Consider the following 19,247-nt stretch of genomic DNA (forward strand, 5'->3'; position numbering starts at 1 on the left):
AGGCTGGAGTGCAATGGCATGATCTCGACTCAATGCAACCTCCGCCTCCTGGGTTCAAGTGATTCTCCTGCCTCAGCCTCCCAAGTAGCTGGGATTACAGGCATGCGCCACCACACCTGGCTAATTTTTGTATTTTAGTAGAGATGGGTTTTCTCCATGTTGGTCAGGCTGGTCTCAAACTCCCGACCTCAGGTGATCTGCCCGCCTTGGCCTCCCCAAGTGCTGGGATTGCAGGCGTGAGCCGCTGTACCCAGCCAGTAATTTTCTTTCCTTAGAAGTCTACTCTGTCTGATACTAATATTGCCATTCCAGCTTTCATCTGATTAGTGTTTGCATGATATATATTTTTCTATTATTTTACTTGTAACCGATCTATATCATTATATTTGAAGTGGATTTCTTATCAACAGCATCAAGTTAGGAAAGCTTTTCTGGTCCTGTCTCACAATCTGTCATTTAATTGATATGTTTAGACCATTTATATTTAATATAATCATTTATAGGTTTGGATTTTGCTCAATAATTTTATTATTTGTTTTCTATTTGTTTCCTCTCTTTTTCCTTCCTGTATTTCCCTATTCTTGCCTCCTTTTAGATTAGAACATCTTTTAGTATTCCACTTTAACTTATATAGTGTGATTTTTACTCTATCTCTTTGTATAGTATTTTTGTTGTTGCTCTAGGGCTTATAATATACATACTTAACTTTCCACAGTCTACTTAGAGTCAATATTTTACCACTTCAAGTGCCATACAGTAATCTCACCACCATATAGGTTTCTTTACCCCATACCCCTTTATGTTGTATTTGTCTTATATATTACATTTGCATGCATTAAAAAACCTCCAGCAGATAATGTATTTTTTTTAACTTTTTACCTTCAAACATATTTTAAAGAAATCAAGATGAAATGATCTATTATTTTTACCAGGATATTTACCATTTCCATTGCGCTTCCTTCATTCTTGATGTTTCTGGTTCCCTTCTGGTATTATTTCCTTTCTGTATGAAAAATTTACTTTAGCAATTCTTTTTTTTTTTTGAGACCAAGTCTGGCTCTATCACCCAGGCTGGAGTGCAGTGGTACAATCTCAGTTCACTGCAACCTCAGCCTCCTGGGTTCAAGTGATTCTCTTGCCTGAGCCTCCTAAGTAGCTGGGATTACAGGTGCTCCCCACCACACCTGGCAATTTTTTTTTGTATTTTTAGTAGAGAAGAGGTTTCACCATGTTGGCCAGGCTGATCTCGAACTCATGACCTCAGGTGAGTCTGCCTCAGCCTCCCAAAATGCTGGGATTACAGGCATGAGCCACAGCTCCCAGCCTAGCAATTCTTCTAGAGCAATTCTTCTACATTCTGCTGACAATGTAGTCTCTTGTTTTTTCCATTATCTGAGAATGTCTTTATTTCACTTTCAATACTTCAAGATATTTTTGCTAAATGTAGAATTATAGGTTGAAAGTTCTTTTTTTCCCAGCATAAAAAAAAAAATATGTTGTTCCACTTCCTTTTGGCCTCCATTGTTTCTGATGAGAAATTTGCAGTCATTCAAATCATAGCTCCCCTATAAATAATGTATTACATTTCTCTGGCTACTTCCAAGAATTTTTCATTGTCTTTACTTTCCAACAGTTTGGCTATGAGGTTTCTGGATGTGGAATTCTAAGGGCTTTTCCTGTTTAGGGTTTGCTGAACTTCTTGATCTATAGGTTTGTGACTTTTGCCAAATTTTGAAAGTTTTCAGCCATTATTCCTTCACGTATTTTTTTTTCCGCACCACTGTCTTTCTCTTTCTGATTATCCAGTGACACAAGTGTTAGACTTTTTGATACTGCACCACAAGTCTCTGAGGCTCTGTTCATTGATTTTTCTGATTCTCTCTCTCTCTCTCTCCCTCTCTCTCCCTCCCTTCCTCTCTCTCTCTCTCTCTCTGTGGGCATATGTGTTCAGATTGAATAATTTCTATTGTTTTAACTTCAAGTTCACTGACTTTTCCCTGTCATCTATCATTCTGTTGTTGTGCTCAACCAGTGAGTCTTTTTATTCGGTTATTGTAATTTTCAGTTCTAAAATTGGTATTTGGGGCTGAGGTGGGTGGATCACCTGAGGTCAGGAGTTCAAGACCAGCCTGGCCAACACAGTGAAACCCCCATCTGTACTAAAAATACGAAATTAGCCAAGTGTAGTGGCACACATCTGTAATCCCAACTGCTCCCTCAGGAGGCTGAGGCAGGAGAATCTCTTGAACCCAGGAGGTGGAGGTTGCAGTGAACCGAGATCATGCCACTGCAGTGTGCCAGGCACTCCAGCCTGGGCAACAAGAGCAAAACTCTGTCTCAAAAAAATAAAAAATAAAAATAAAATAAAATTGATATTTGGTTTTTCATATCTTTTACCTCTTTTTTTTTTTTTTTTTTCTTTTGAGACAGGGTCTCACTTTGTCCAGGCTGGAGTGCAGTGGCATGATCTTGGCTCACTGCATCCTCAACATCCTAGGCTCAAGTGATCCTCCCACCTCAGCCCTGCAAATAGTTCAGCCTATAGGCACACGCCACCACACCTAGCTAATTTTTTTGTAGTTTTTGTAAAGACAGGGTTTTGCCATGTTCCCCAGGCTAGTCTTTTACCTCTTTGCTGAGACTTTCTATCTTTCCATTTGTTTCCAGAGTATTCACCCTTACTTGCCACATTTTTATAGTAAAGTCAGATGATTTTAAAGTCAGATGATTCTAACATCTGCGTCACTGTGGCATTGGCACTCTTTGATTGTCTTTCCGTGCAAGTGGAGATTTTCATGATTTTTCATATGCCATATAACTTTTATTGTATTTGGACATTTTAAATATTACAAGACTCTGATTCTTGTCTAAATCTTATGGAGAGTATTAACATCTTTGTCTTGGAAGGCAATCTACCTAGTTGTGTTCAGGCTACAAATTTCATTCAGGCCTCTGAGGTTATAGCTTCTATCTCGGCTATATTTTCCAAGCCTTTCCGGTGCTATTTGGGTTTTTCTTATTGTTGTTGTCTTGTTTTTGAGATGAAGCTTTACTCTGTCACCCAGGCTGGAGTGCAATGGCACAATCTCAGTTCACTGCAACCTCTGCCTCCCAGGTTCCTGGGTTCAACCAATTCTCTCACCTCAGCCTCCCAAGTAGGTAGGACTACAGGCATGTGCCACCATGCCTGGCTAATTTTTTGTATATTTAGTAGAGAAAGTGTTTCACTATGTTGGCCATGCTGGTCTTGAACTCCTGACCTCAAGTGATCTGCCTGCCTCGGCTTCCCAAAGTGCTGGGATTACAGGCATGAGCCACCACACCCAGCCTGCAGGGCTACTTGGATCCGCCATGTGTGTGTGCCACCCAGTGGCCAGTGTGGGACTTGAATGATGGTTCATTAGTGTTTTTATTCTCAAAGTTTTTTATTCTCCAAGTATTTCATTCTCAAAGTTTTTCATATGCTCTTCAGAATCAGATCCATGCAGGAACAGCTTGGGAATGAGCCCAGAAATGTAAAAAGAGTTTATAAACCCAGAGGTCATTAATGATTCTCAGAGGTCATTTTCCCAAGCTCTTCCCTCTCCATAGTTTCCCCCATAGGGCCCCCTTTTTCAGTCCTTTGGCCAAATAGCTGGAGCTTCTTTTACCCCTCTCTGCCACATACTTTCACACATGAGTGTGTGATCTGGACCAAGGAAGAGACCCAGGAGAAAAAAAAAGGAACAGGGGCTTGTCCCACTCTTAGGATCACAGCTCCTCTGATTGGAGGGGGAACATTCTCTTCTCTTAAAGTTTTAGGCGCCTGTGGCCTCTACTGCTACCACTGTCACTGCCAAGAAATCTCTTTTCCCTTCCTGAAGCCTGATCTAGAGAGCTTCTGGAGCTCTCTCTGCCCATGTTAATGTTTACATCTGGGTTTCAGACAGCATTAAGACTAGGCCAGGAAATGCCAGAAGGGGGGGGGGAAAAAAAGTAAACACTGTAGGTTCAGTGGTACTTTGAGTTCTGGTCTTCATCCCCAATCTGTCCGTGACTATTTGCTTTTCAAAGCTGTCAAGTGGGTGTTTCATATATTTTGCCTAAATTTTTGGCTGCATTCAGTGGGGGATACAGAATGGAGTGTATTTACTCCATCTTATCCAGAAATGAAACTGCCATAACCATAATAAATAATATTAGTTATTGTATTTTTCAATCCCAGAATTCTATTGATTCATTTTCAGATCTTTTCCACCATTTTTTTTTGTTTTTTTGAGATGAGTCTCACTCTGTTGCCCAGGCTGAAGTGCAGTGGCGTGATCCCAGCTCACTGCAACCTCTGCCTCCTGGGTTCAAGAGATTCTCCTGCCTCAGCCTCCTGAGTAGCTGGGATTACAGACATGCATCACCACACCCAGCTAATTGTTGTATTTTTAGCAGAGACAGCTTTCGCCATGTTGTCCAGGCTAGTCTCAAACTCCTGACCTCAGGTGATCCACCTGCCTCAGTCTCCCAAAGTGCTGGGATTACAGGCATGAGTCACTGTGCTTGGCCTTTTCCACTTTTTATAGTTTCTAGGTATTTGGTGAAATTTGCAATCTTGTCTTTTATCTCCTTCAATATATGAAGGAGGTAAACTAATTTTAATTTTACAATTCACGTCTAATAATTCCAAAAGTTGGAAACCTGTGGGGCAATTTCTTTCTTCTCTTTTCTTTTCTTTTTTGAGACAGAATCTCACTGTCACCGAGGCTGGAGTGCAGTAGCACAATCTCAGTTCACTGCAACCTCTGCTTCCCAGGTTTAAGTGATTTTCGTGCCTCAGCCTCCCAAGTAGTTGAGATTACAGGCATGTGCCACCATACTTGGCTAATTTTTGTTTTTTGTTTTTTGGGGTTTTTTGAGATGGAGCCACACTCTGTCACCCAGGCTGGAGTGCAGTGGCGCAATCTCAGCTTACTGCAACCTCTGTCTCCCAGGTTCAAGCAATTCTCTGCCTCAGCCTTCCAAGTAGCTGGAATTACAGGCACCTGCCACCACGCCCAGCTAATTTTTGTATTTTTAGTAGAGACAGGGTTTCACCATCTTGGCCACACTGGTCTTGAACTCTTGACCTTGTTATCCACCCACCCCAGCCTCCCAAAGAGTTGGGATTATGGGCGTCAGCCACCATACCTGGCCTAATTCTTGTATTTTTAGTAGAGACAGGGTTTCACCACATTGGCCAGGCTGGTCTCGAACTCCTGGCTTCAAGTGATCCGCCCACCTCAGCCTCCTAAAGTACTGGGATTACAAGCATGAGCCAGTGTGCCCAGCAACCTGTGGCCCAATTTCTATCTTCTGTGGATTTACCTTCATTTTATGCTGAATATTACATTTGAAATACTTTTTAAAAATAATTTGAGGCTTAAGATGATGCTGTCATCCTCCAGATATGATTTTTGTTTGCTTCTGCCAGGTGCCTAAGGGCACTAAGTATCTTGAACCACCTAATTCTAATTTCAGGGATTGAGATATTTCTTACCACGTGACTTGGAGTTCTCAATACCTCAATACTGTGAGAGTAATTCACTTGATTCCCCTTTCTCCCAGGGTACAAACCTTCAGAATCCCAACCCAAAACCCAGGGGGCTTACAAGGGCTCCCACTCTTGAGACCATGGGCTCTAATTTTTGTCTCCTTAGTCTCATGAGACTATCTAAACTATTGCTCAGTCTCTCATTCTCCTCTTCTGGCATAGGAAATACCTCCCAGGACAAAAGCTGTGTCAAATGCTGGGACTACCATTCTAGATTTCTATCTCCTCCCAGATCCTGGCCCAGTAATTCTTCACTTTGTCAGCTCTCCAGTGCCTTCAAGCAGATATTTTTATATTTTGTCTAGCTTTTCTAGTTGTCCTCAGTAGTTGAATTATCTAAGCCAGCACTACCAGAAGCTGATATTGAATAACTGTTAGTTCTCTTCCTTTTCTGTGTCACTCTTGGCCTTAGATAATGTTACAATTGGTGCTAAACAAACCAAAGCAGTACACAAGACATAGAAAGGAAGAAAAAATGTTGAGAAGCTTTCAATGCATTTAGGCATCAAAATTAGGATAGGCTGGTTTTACATTCCCTCTCTAGCCCACAATCTCACCTTTGTTTCATGCTATTCATCCTTCCCAGAATGTCTTCCTTTTTCTCTTTTAGCTAATTCCTTTCCACCTGGGAATATTATCTTTTATATTTTAAAATTATATTAATGTTTTTTTAATATGGCATTTCCCATAATAAATCTATACATGATGCCAACCAGTCTGGCCTCTTCCTAGATGCCTTCCCTGGTGACTCCAGACCACACCGTTCTCCCTCTCTGAAAGTCCTCTGTTATCATTCACCATATCCTCTTTGCACTTCCTTCTAGTGAGTCCAGTCCCCTCAATTCAGTAGATAATTCTTCAAGGCAAGGATCATGTCTCTCTTCAATCTCCCTCCATTCAACAGCTCTCAAAAGATATTTATATCCATGTCCTCCCTGAAAACTAAAGAGCCCTGATTGTGAGAGGAGAGTTCCCATGCCTTGGGAAGATCATCCTCAGGACCTTCAAGGCTTCTCAAAAAGAGACACTTAGGTCTCAAAGCATTCAGCAGGTCTCTCCCACACCTACATGGTCCTCTCCGAGGATTTTGGCAGATGGGGCATTCTACCATGTTCCCCTATGTACCTCAGCTCCAGAGATCTGAGGCAGTCCCAGGAAAAAAAAAATCTCATGAAAAGCAGACTTCGAGGGCATTGAAGGCCGGTTTCCATTCATCAGCTACCTCCTGCCCAGAGAGAGAGCTATGTGAACAGCATGCCTGGGCTGGAGGAGAAGCAGACATTCTTAACAACTCAAGATGCCCCAGCTCTACCATCTGTTCCTCATCCATACCCATGAGAGACGCCTAACTCGAGCTTCCAGAGGTAGCCCTATTCCCAGGAAAGAAAATCAAGACAGAGTAAGAGGGCACTGGCATAATATCCCAGAAACAGGGACCCTGAAAGTAACAAACCCTAACAAGAGACATGCCAGGCTCAAATGAATTAAAAAACAAACAGAACTTAAAAAGAGAGATGAGAAAGAAGATTTGGATCATGGAAATAGAGACTGTGGTCCCAAATGAGAAGGCTAAATACTAAGGTATTGGTTCTTCCAAAGTTTTACTAAAAGCCCATTCAAAATACAAATATGCCTTTAGTTATCCACGAAAGGATTTAACAGGCTTTATAATCTTGTTATACGTAATTCATGACTATTTAAAAAATGGTGAACAAAAAATTATAAAGTAAAAAACAATGGTATCTGGGAGTTTGGAGAATTTCAAACAATGATTCTACAGTTTTCCTAGAGGAATAAACAAGAGATAATAGTTAAGAAAAAATTTTAAAGGAATGTAAGAGAAGAACTTGCCCTGCCAGAAATCAAACCTGTAAAAATTCAAACAAGATTGTCTTATAAAAAATCAACACACAGATGAATGGATTATGACAGATGTATATGTAGGAATTAAAATTGGCTCTAGTATGTATAAGAATTAGTATATCAGGAAAGAAAAACAAAATAATAGATATGGTTTGAATATTCCACAAATAATGTTGAGGAAAATTACCTATTAGTCAAAAATCAAGCCAGAGACTGATGCTATATTATACACCCAAATAAATTTCAGATTAATTTAAAAATCAAATGAAGAAATTCAAACAACAAAAATTAGCAAAAATACAGATTACTACTTAATCTAAGACTAGGGAAGGAAAGCATAAAAACTATGAAAAAAAGGGTTAAAATATTCATACTATACCATCTTATATAGTCATTAAAAATAAAGTTCTTTTGAAGATTTTTTAGAAATCATGGAAAATGCTCATGAAACAATGAGAAGAAAGCAGGATAATCACGCCTTTAATCCTAGCACTTTGGGAGGCTAAGGCAGATCATGAGGCCAGGAGTTCAAGACCAGCCTGGCCAAAAATGGTGAAACCCCGTCTCTACCAAAAATACAAAAATTAGCCAGGCATGGTGGTGTGCGCCTATAATCCCAGCTACCAAGGGGCTGAGGTGGGAGAATTGCTTGAACCCAGGAGGTTGAGGTTGCAGTGAGCTGAGATCATGCCACTGTACTCCAGCCTGGGCTACAGAGCAAGACTCCAACTAAAAAAAACAAAAAAAGAAGAAGAAAGAAAGAAAGCAGGATATAAAACTGGATCAGAATAAAATGCATATTAAGTGGTTAAAAAGGCCAGCACAGTGGCTCACACCTGTAATTCCAGCACTTTGGGAGGCTGAGGCGGGCAGATCACCTGAGGTCAGGAGTTTGAGACCAGCGTGGCCAACATGGTGAAACCCTGTCTTTACTAAAAATGCAAAAAATTACTCAGGCGTGGTGGCAGGCGCCTCTAATCCCAGCTACTCGGGAGGCTGAGGCAGGAGAATCGCTTGAACCCAGGAAGCAGAGGTTGCAGTGAGCCAAGACCACGCCACTGCACTCCAGCTTGGAGTGCAGACTCCAGAGACAGAGCAAGTCTCTGTCTCAAAAAAAAAAAAAAAGTATAAAAAACTACATAAACTACATATACACATAAAAAGATTGGTAGATACACCAAGATGTCCCTTCATCTCTTGGGTGATAGTCATCTCTGGATGGTAGATAATAGGTGGATTTTTATTTTACTTTCTTTTTTCTTTCTTTATTTCTTCTTTTTTGAGATGGAGTTTTGCTCTTGTTGCCCAGGCTAGAGTGCAATGGTGCAATCTCAGCAACCTTTGCCTCCTGGGTTCAAGTGATTCTCCCGCCTCAGCCTCCCGAGTAGCTGGGATTACAGGCACCCACCACCACCCCCAACTAAATTTTGTTTGTTTTTTTTTTAGTAGAGATGGGGTTTCACCATGTTGGCCAAGCTGGTCTCGAACTCCTGACCTAGGTGATCTACCCGCCTTGGCTTCCCAAAGTGCTGGGATGACAGGCATCACTGTGCCTGGCCTTTACTTTCTACTTCAAGTTTTCAGAGTTTCCTCCATATTTTCTACTATGACCATTTTTTTAATAATAAAAATATAACTTTTTTTTCAAAAAAATTTGGCAGGATGAGAGTATGAAAAAACAGACCAGGCTGTTTTATCACACCTGTAATAGCAGCACTTTGGGAGGCCAAGGTGAGAGGATCACTGGAGCCCAGGAGTTCGAGACCAGCTTGGGCAACATGACAACACCCCGTCTCTACACAAAATTTTTTAAAAAAGAAAAAAATAGCCAGGCATGGCAGCACATGCCTGTAGTCTCAGGCACGGAACCTGGGAGGCTGAGACAGGAGAATCGCTTGAGCTCAGGAGGTTGAGGCTGCAGTGAGCCATGATCGTACCACAGCACTCCAGCCTGGGTGACAAACAAAGCAAGTTCCTGTCCCAAATTAAAAAAAAAAAAATCAAATTCATCCACTAAAAAGCAACAGCTTAAAAGTATACATACATAGATGTTAAACACGTTTCACATGTATGACCTATGTAACAATTTTTTTAAGTTAAAAAAAAAACACAAGGTTTTTGGCTTTGTTCTGCGTCTGTGGGTGGTTTTTTTTTTTTGGTTTGGTTTTTTTTTTTTTTAAGACATAGTCTCTGTAGCCCAGACTGGAGTGCAGTGGCGCAGTCTCGGTTCACTGCAACCTCTGCCTCCCAGGTTCTAGCAATTCTCCTGCCTCAGCCACCCAAGTGGCCAGACTTATAGGCACATGCCACCACACCCGGCTAATTTTTTATATTTTTAGTAAAGATGGGGTTTCACCATGTTGGCCAAGCTGGTTTCAAACTCCTAACCTCAAGTGATCCACCTGCTTCGGCCTTCCAAAGTGCTAGGATTACAGGCGTGAGCCACCACACCCGGCCTAACCATGGGGTTTTTGTAGGAGCAGTGGAACCAACACAGACAACCTCTCAGGTACCATACTGCCTGAGCCCCTCCTCCTACCTTTGGGAGGCAAGGAAGAGGGGGCTAGTACTTCCTCCTCTGGCCCTACCAGGAGGATGCCACCATCTGGTATGGGGTTCCTCACCCTTTAGGCAGAGAAGCCAGATTTGCACGCTAACTTGGCCAACAGCCTGGTCCCTTCCTAAATGAGCTATGAGGGCATATGAGAGCCATCTCTTCCAAAAGGCCCTGCTATCCAGCCTGTGGGCTGTCAGGCATGTGCAGCAGCCCTACAAAGCCTTCCCCGGGCCACTGTGAACTTACCACTCCATTGGCCAAAACTACATGAGACCAGGCCTGAAGGGGGCAAGAGTCAGGAACAGGTTCCAGAAAGTCTGGTTTGAGGTCCCTGAGGTTTGTTCCACTCCAAAGCCCTCTGAACCACTGTTCCTACAGTCTGACCTTAGCACCCATGAAATAAAACCATTTCCCATGGTCACCCTTGAAACTAGTCTTTCTCTCCTTCCCGCCATGAAAGTTCTCTCCGTGGGAAAGTCCCTCCTGTTCTCCACAAAGCATCCTTTCCCCTTTGCTCTCTGCAAGGTGCTATATCAGCTTGTCCCTCATGTGCTTCCCTTCACTGCTCCGAGAAACCACCTGTCCTCTGTCCCTATCCCTGGGAAACACTGCTTTCCTCCTGTTCCCCCATGAAGCCATTCTCGGATCCATAACTCCCACTTCCTCTACCCCAAGAAATAGTCTCATCTTAGTTCTCACCAAAACCAGAGGCTGTCCCCACTTAAGGTTATCAGATTTAGCAAAAAGAAATACCGTGCTGGGCACGGTGGCTCATACCTGTAATCCCAACATTTTGGGAGGCTGAGGTGGGCAGATCACTTGAGATCAGGAGTTCGAGATCAGCCTGGTCAACATGGCAAAACCCCGTCTCTACTAAAAATACAAAAATTAGCCGGGCATGGTGCCTCATACCTTTAATTCCAACTACTTGGAAGGCTGAGACACAAGGATGGCTTGAACCCGGGAGTTGGAGGCTGCAGTGAGCTGAGATCGCACCACTGTACTGCATTCCAGCCTGGGCAACTCCACCTCAAACAAACAAAACAAACAAACAAACAAAAAAACCAAAGAAAGAAATACTAGACACCCAGTTAAATCAGGATTTCAAATAAATAACCAGTATTTCTCAGTGTAAGTATGTTCCATCTATTTTATCCACCCCAGCTCCACTCTTGAAATATTTCTCCTTCTGCCACTCATAAGAAACACTGTCTTCTTTCTGTCCCACTATAAAACACTCTGTCTCCCAAAACCTCTGTGAAATAATGCCCTCTAAGCCCCTGAAACATGAAGCAATAACCAAAAGGGACAAATTGTTTCCTTCCTGCCCTCTCAATCCCGCCCCTCAAGCTCCTTAATGCTGCCACCCATCTGCCTCTTTGGGGAGTGGACACTCCACTACCCCTGTCTCCACACAAAACGTCATATTTTCTCTGTGGGCTACCTGTTCCCTAGAAGGTGATGGCACTCCTGTTATCAAGTAAAACACTTTTCTTTTGTATCCCACCATAGTCGTATCTGATCCCAACTGCCACTTACTTAGTTCTTAGTGGGCACCAGATTCTAACAACAGCCCTATGAAGTAGGTATTATTATTATTATTATTATTATTCCAGTTTTACAACTGGCTCTAGATCACACCATGTTAAGGCAGTCAGATTTGCATATAGGTATGCCTGACTCCAGAACCTTAGATAAACCCAGATTTAACCAGCATTTCCTGGACATTCAGTTTTGTTAAAAATCTAATGAACAGCCAAGTTGCCACCTGCTGTACACTACAGCACACACCTGCTCCTCCATCTCCCCCATGAAACACTGTTGCCTCAGCAAAGCCCACAGAAAGCTCTCCACTGGCCCCCTTTCCCACCCCAGAGAATATTATCTTCTTCCACCTCCCTCCAGGGCAGAGTCCCCTTGGCTGTGAACTCCTGCACTCCCAGAAGAGGGTCACAGTCAGGCTGTGCTGCCCACATGCCTGGCATCAGGAAATGGGCTGCGGCGAAGGGCATGCCTGCGGTTCCTGTAGCTGGCACTCCAGTCCCTCTCCACCCCTTTCTATAAATAGCCCACTGCTCACTAGCTGCCGGAGCAGTTGCAGCAAGTTTCCATGAGGTCAGCTTCCCAGAGCGGCCTCCAGGCACCCAACACCCACACTTACCTCTCCTGGAGTCCTGTGGCCTGCTTGCCCCTGCAGTGGGCTGTCCCGGGTGCCATGTCTCCGCCGGGCAGGGGGTGTCGGCACCTGGACAGAGGCCTGAGGTGGGGCCTTCACTAAGCTCTGGGCCCCACATTCTGGAGCTTGACTCAGAGAAGAAATGGGCTTACTGTCGGTGGTGGCCTCTCCTTTGGGCTTTGGAGGGGCGAATCTCTTTCTGTTGAAAGGCCTAGTCAGCTGGGGGGTGAAGGAGTGTGTGGGCTGGCCAGGAGCACCAGGCACCCCCTCGTCTCTAGCCCTGATGGGTGCCTTCCCCTTGAGACTCTCTCCAGGCGCCTGGACACTCAGGGTCTGGGGGCCGTCTTCCCCCAGAAGCCTGACTGCCCGGGTGTTCTCCAGGTACATGTCCTTCAAGGAGAAATACACTTCCTGGCCTGGGCCTGGGCCTGGGCCCGGGCCCGGGCCCGGGCCAGGGGCCAGGGCCGGGGCAGGGGCCTTCTGGGCCTTGTCTGGAGTGCCCACAGCAGAGGTTGGCTTCCTGGTACTATCTGTGCCAGAGGACCCAGGCCCCCGTGCAGCCCTGCCTCTGGGCTGAGTCTGAACCTGCTCCATGCCCGTGGGCCCCTGAGTCCCGCAGGAGTCAGGCTCTTCTGAGTTGGGGATGCAGTTTTCTGAAGAAAGGCGGCTTGGGGCTGCCTTCTCTAACTCTGGCTTTCGCAGGCCTCGCTTGGATTCCTCATCTTTCTTTTTCTTCTTGGCCCCACTCTCCTCTTTGAGGACTCTCTGAGGCCCCAGCTCCATGGCGTCACAGATGTATGTCAGCAAGCCATGCTCTCCGTCCTCCCCATTCTCGGGGGCAGCCTCCCCGTTGGTGGTCACTTCTCCAGAAGCAAAACTGTTGATCAGGCCCAAACCTGAGTGCTGAGCAGACTCAGTCTCTCCCTCCTGCCAAACTGCCAGGGTCCCACCCTCAGGGTCCCTGGTAGGGACTGAGGGGTCCAGCGCTTCAGCCCCACTCAGTCGCCGCTTTCGCTGGAAGCGGTCGGGGCTGAGCTTGCGCAGCGTGTCTGCCTCCCCTGGTGCCGCCTTCTCGTGCTTCCAGCTCTGCTCGATCTCGCGCAGCTTTGCCGCAGCCTTGCGCTTCAACTTGGCGAACCAGCGCTGGTGGATCTTGTACTCGGTCATGGTGCCCACCTCCAGGACCCCTGAGCAGGACACAATGCCCTTGCTGTTCTGGGCAGAGGCCTGGTAGATGGCGGCATCTTCTTCTCGACACCTAGAGGTAGGAGCTTGAGGTGCCACCTCTCCCCTCCTGAGAGGTGAGAGCCCCCACACCCCCCAGCCAGAGCCGTTCAGAGCCAGGCATGCTTCCCCCTCCCCACAGCAAGCCCTGCCGTGTGCCACGCCCCATCTCACACGTCACAACATACAACACCCTCCTTTACAGTTGAGGGAACTGAGGCTGGCAAAAGGGTGGCGGCTGACCAAGGCCATACTGTCCCAGGAGGGATTAGACTTGGGGCCCAGGAGAGCTCCCTTCAGAAGCATGTGACCAACACAGCCCCTTGTGAAGTCATGATGATACAGTTGCTTTTTTTGGCCGCTGACCTCATGGAAAATATTTCTGTAGGTCAGGACCTCCGCTGGTTGCACCAGCTCTCTGTCAGGAATACTCCCACCCTGGCCTTAGGAGCTCCCAGACACTGGAAGGCAGATGTGGTTCACCAGGTGGTTCAACCACACAGCAGAATCCCGCCCACCATCCCCAGAGAGTGCCTGGGCATCTCCATCTAGACTGCTCCATTTCTGAAGGCAGGACCCCAGCCAAAGGGCCCTCGGGAGGGCAGAGAGAGCAAAACAGGCCCTTCTCCCTCACCTGTACAGCTGCAGTGTGTGGCGGTTGCCCTGATGAGTGATCTCATATTTTGGCAAGCCACAGTAGCGGTCCAGCTCCATATCATCCTTGTACCAGGTCACCTCTGGCTCTGGGTATCCTGAGAAAGAAGCAGGATATTGGGTTGCAGGAAAGCCAGTTCCAAAATAACGGGAAGAGGCCAGGCACTGTGGCTCACACCTGTAATCCCAGCACTTTGGGAGGCTGAGGTAGGCAGATCACCTGAGGTCAGGAGTTTGAGACCAGCCTGGCCAACATGGTGAAACCCAGTCTCTACTAAAAATACAAAAAAAAATTACCCAGACATGGTGGCGGGCTCCTGTAATCCCAGCTCCTTGGGAGGCTGAGGCAGGAGAATCGCTTGAACCCAGGAGGTGGAGGTTGCAGTGAGTCAAGATCTCGCCACTGCACTCCAGCCTAGGCGATAGAGTGAGACTCCATCTCAGTAATAATAATAATAATAATAATAATAATGGGAGGAGAGAACACGAGGCCATGGCTTTCCAGACCACCTGAAGAGACTGGACAGGACCACCTACCCCAGGCTTGCTGGAAGAACAGAGCCACCGTATGACAGCTCAGCTTATTTTTAGAAGCTGGTCCTTGTCAAAGCTGAAAACAATTCCCCTTCAGCAATAGGAAGGGAAATATGGAGGAGAAACTTCCTAGCTTCCTAATGGGAAGGGAGACAAGGAGTTTCCAGAAATCCCTGGCTCCTGGGAATAAGCTTCCGTCTATAGTGGCCCATTCTACTTCCTCAACTGCAGTAAGGGCTCTATCTACAGAGATCTCCTCCCCCATGTCCCACCATGAGCATCTCTTCCAAGAGCCCTCCTTCTTTCATTTCAGGTTCCTGAGCTGTTAGGATTATTTGACAACATGGCTAAAGCATCTATCTGTCCACCCATTCATTCATTTACCTATCGTCCATCTGTCCACACATCTACACCTTCCTACCCACCCTGTCACTGCAGTGACACTGACTGAGGTGTCTGCCCAGCCCCTTCTCGGGCACTTCCAGCCCACCCACAGGAGGAGCTCCCAGCTGTTACTGTCACGTGTCCCTTATCTCTCTGTCCATAGTTGATTGGTTCAGTAATGGACGCCAAATCAGCAAATCTAGCTAATTATTTGACCAAGTATTTGGGAATTAGGACCTACAGACAGTCTACCATTGTGTCTGGAAATTTAGCTTCAAAAGGGTAGAGCAGCCATGTTCTGCCACATGGACTGAGAAGCAAACACTACAGTGAGAGATGGAAAAAGGAAGTCGATGTTCAGGATTGAATAAGAAGTGGAAGACAGAGAGAGTTCCAAGATGCTTCCAAGTACTAGTTTCATTCCTTGCCTGGGCACAGCTGCCCTCCTCTTGTCAATTCCATAAGAAGCCCCTCTGGACTTACCAATGAATCCTGATTCATATCTTAAGCTGACTGATCTGCATTACTTGCTCGAAATGAGACTGCTAACATACATTCACTCAAAGATATATATTAAGTATATATGAACAGCAAGCTAGGGTTATGAGGACACAGAACCACATGAGACAGTGTCTCTGCTCTCCAGGAGCTTATTGTGCGAAAGACAAGGTGAGACATGGCCAGGTGCAGTGGCTCAAGCCTGTAATCCCAGCACTTTGGAAGGCCAAGGTGGGCGGATCATGAGGTCAGGAGATCGAGACCATCCTGGCTAACACGGTGAAACCCCGTCTCTACTAAAAATACAAAAAAAATTAGCCAGGCGTGGTGGCGGGTGCCTGTAGTCCCTGCTGCTCAGGAGGCTGAGGCAGGAGAATGGCGTGAACCCGGGAGGCAGAGCTTGCAGTGAGCCGAGATCACACCACTGCACTCCAGCCTGGGCAACAGAGCAAGACTCAGTCTCGAAAAAAAAAAAAAAAGGAAAAAAGAAAAAAAGAAAAGGTGAGACATGGCATGCACCTGCACAAGGCGGCAATGCACCTAGCATCTGCACAGGTGCTCTGCCTTTCCTACTGCCTACAGATACACCATGCTCCTAAGTAAAGCTTCCCCTCACTGGATCCTACCTGCTCATGCCTAATCAAGGACATTTCTCCAGCAATTATTCCAGCTCGCTCCTGCATCATCAAATTTTTCCTCTCTGTTACATCTTTCCCATCAGTGTACAAGCCTGCTCTACTGTGTCCTTCTTTAAAAGGAACTTCCTTTGACCCCACAGCCTCCTCCAACCCCTGCTCTCATTTCTCTGCTGTCTGCTTTACAGAAAAATTCTTTGAAAGAGCTGCCTGTACTCACTGTCTTCATTTTCCTTCCTCCAGTCAGACTTTTATAGCCTCTCTTGCACCAGAATTGCTCTTGTCAAAGTCACCCATAACTTGTACATTGCCAAATCCAATTCCTATGCCCATCTGCCTAATCCATCAGCAGTACCAACCCCCCTTCCTGAAACCTTTGCTTCACTTGCTTTTAGGACACCGCTCTTTCTAACTGCTCCTCCTACTTCACTGGCCGCTTTTCCTGAGCTCTTCATCAGTCCTCCCCTCCCACCTAGACCTGACCCAGAGCTCAGGCCCCAGAACCATTTTCCATACTCTATCCCTACTCACAACCCAGAAGGTCCTAATTCTGTCCTGTGGCTTTCAAATATATGTATGCTTATGGACTCCCAAATTTCTATCTCCAGCCCAGGCTTCTACCCCAGTCATTATTTCTGACTGCATACCTGGCATTTCCACTTGAAGGTCTAAGAGGTATCAAGCTTACCATACCCCATCCAAGCTCCTTAGTCTGCCCTCCAAGCCAGTTCCCACAAGTCTCAGTAAATAGCAACTTCATCCCTATATTTGGTTCAGGCCAATACCTGGAGGCAATCCTGTATTCCTTTCCTTGTCTCACCTCTACTCCATCAAGCAATCTTGCTGGCCCTCCCTTAGAATATATCTAGAATCTGATCACTCCTTGCCATTCTGCACCAACAGCTTGGTCCACATTCCCATCACCTCACACCTCAATTCCTACAATAACCTCCTCACTGATCTCGCTGCTTGGCTCTCTTCAGCCCATTCTCAGCAGAAAAGACAGAGTGATCCTTTTAAATAATGTCAGATCATGGTGCCCCTTTGCTCAAAACACCCCAATTAGCTCCATTTCACGCAACCCTCATGATCTGGGCCCTGCGACCATGCTGGCTCCACCTCCCTCCACTTTCCCTCAGCTTGCTGTACCCACTCATGTGGTCCTGCTGGCTTGCCTCACACACCACAGGAGCACCATGCCTTGACTCCTGCAGGGCTCTGTTACTTCTCTAGAGAGGCCTTCCCTACCACCCTGTGTAAAGCAGCAACACTGTCTCCCAGGCACTTACTATTCCTCTTACTATGTTTATTTTTCTTCATAGAACACATTGCTACCTGACATATTATACACTTAGGAGTGTGTTGGTTTACGTCCATCCTTTCCATGACAAACATCAGCTCCATGACAGCAGGGACTTATCTGTGTTATTCACTGCTGTGTCCCCAGTTCCTAGAATAGTCCCTGGTATGGAATCAACACTCATTAAATATTTATAGATGAATAAATGAAGCAATGCACTAAGTGCTTAGGGCTGCAGAGAAGGGAGCAATCACCTCTGGCTAGGGACTCAGGAAAGGTTTTTGTAGTGAGTGGCACCTGAACTCAACTTGGAAGGTGGGCAGGATTTCAGGAAAGATGGGTTCCATCCCCCCGATCTCCCGCTTCCCCTCAGCTCTCACATCACCTGTACTTCCCCTTCACAGCACTAATCACAATACTGTCATTGACTACTTCCTTGCCTATCTCTCCTGCTAGACTTAGGTCCTATGTGGGTAGAAACTGTATCTTGTTCACTGCTATATCCCCACCACCTAAGACAGTGCCTGACACTGTGGTGTGGTAATTACTTAAAAGAAATCTGTGGGACGATAAGTAAATGAGTGAGTAGGGTGAACACACAAGGTGGATGGGAAGGGCATGCCTGACAAGGGAACCCCAACAGGAGAGGGGGAGGGTGACAAGCAAAGGGCATGCTGGGGAACTGTGTACAGGAGCAGGGAGCAGGGGAGGTGAGGCTGCAGCAGCGTTGGCCAGGAACAAACTCTGGGCAGCCCTGGCTGTAAAGCGAGCCCCATGTTTCCACTGTGAGCTAAACCCCCTGGTTACATCACTGTGTGTGTGGCCAGAGCCAGCACAGGTGTCCTCACCATCCTGTGAGATGATCTCATCCCTACAAGGGCCCAGCTCAGAGCCTCCCTGCCCCATGACCCACCCAGCACAGCCTCAGTCTCCAGGGCATCTGAGTCCAGTCAGATGCTCGGGCAAGAGGGCAGGGGTGGGGCAAGGAGAGAGGAGCTAAATGGACCCCACAGCCCCAGGGCTGGGCCTCAGCCTCCATGCCACCCTCTGGTGCTGCCTGTACACAGCGGGGGCCGATCCAATAGCTTAGGGGCTTCATAGCCACAATGAGCTTTGGAAGCAAATTTATTTGGGAGAACACATTGCCTTGAGCCCTGAATAATGTGAACTATATCCTAAAATGCATAAAAGCAGGAGAGCTCTGGGTCCTTCACTCCCAACTATGCATTTGTGCATGTCCACAGGCAGGTGTGCACACACTTCCAGCCCTGGCCAGGAGAGCCCACAGCAGCACTTGAGCCTGTGGCCTTCCCTCGGCCCCTTCACACCCTGTGACACCTGTTTCACAGCCAGCAGACCTGACTCAAGAACCCAGCTTGGAAACTTGCAGCCTTGTCCCAACCATTCCCAGTTCACAGAAGCTCCGATTCAAAAGAATAATGAATGGAAATGTAAAGTTTTCAAAAAGCTTTCAAATACATAGAATTTCATTTGACCCTCAGAACACTCCTGTGCAAATGATTGCTAACATTAATGAAGACTTACTATGTGCCAGATACTAAGCTGAATACTTCTCATGTGTTATCTCATCTAATCCTCACAAAAATCCTATGAGGAATGCACTCTGCTACTAATCTCCAATTTAAGGACGAGGAAATCCCAGCTCATGAAATTAAAGCTCTTGTCCAAAGTTATCTAGCTAGCAAGTAGAGAGCCAGAATTCCAATCCCTCTCTTCTACAACACAGGCCGGTATTTTACTTCCTATTTTACACAAAAAGAAAATGAGGCTCAGAGAAGCTAAGTAACACCCAGGGTCACACAGCCAGCACGTGGCAAAGCCCTAGGTTTCCTTTTCCTTTC

The 19,247-nt window shown here is 46.1% G+C and overlaps 1 protein-coding gene across 1 annotated transcript in view; it reads right to left on the reverse strand.

The window, feature by feature from the left end:
- Positions 1–19,247, reverse strand: part of ALPK3 (alpha kinase 3) — a 58,307-nt gene that overhangs the window by 22,044 nt on the left and 17,016 nt on the right. Inside the window, exons 4-5 of the mRNA XM_023187159.3 lie at positions 14,015–14,132; positions 12,142–13,414 (exon numbers count right to left, since the gene is read on the reverse strand). Coding sequence (XP_023042927.3) covers positions 12,142–13,414; positions 14,015–14,132 — 1,391 coding nt within the window. The remainder of the gene's footprint in view (positions 1–12,141; positions 13,415–14,014; positions 14,133–19,247) is intronic.

The sequence above is a fragment of the Piliocolobus tephrosceles genome, chromosome 6 (genome assembly GCF_002776525.5).
Source record: "Piliocolobus tephrosceles isolate RC106 chromosome 6, ASM277652v3, whole genome shotgun sequence".
Classification (NCBI taxonomy): domain Eukaryota; kingdom Metazoa; phylum Chordata; class Mammalia; order Primates; family Cercopithecidae; genus Piliocolobus; species Piliocolobus tephrosceles.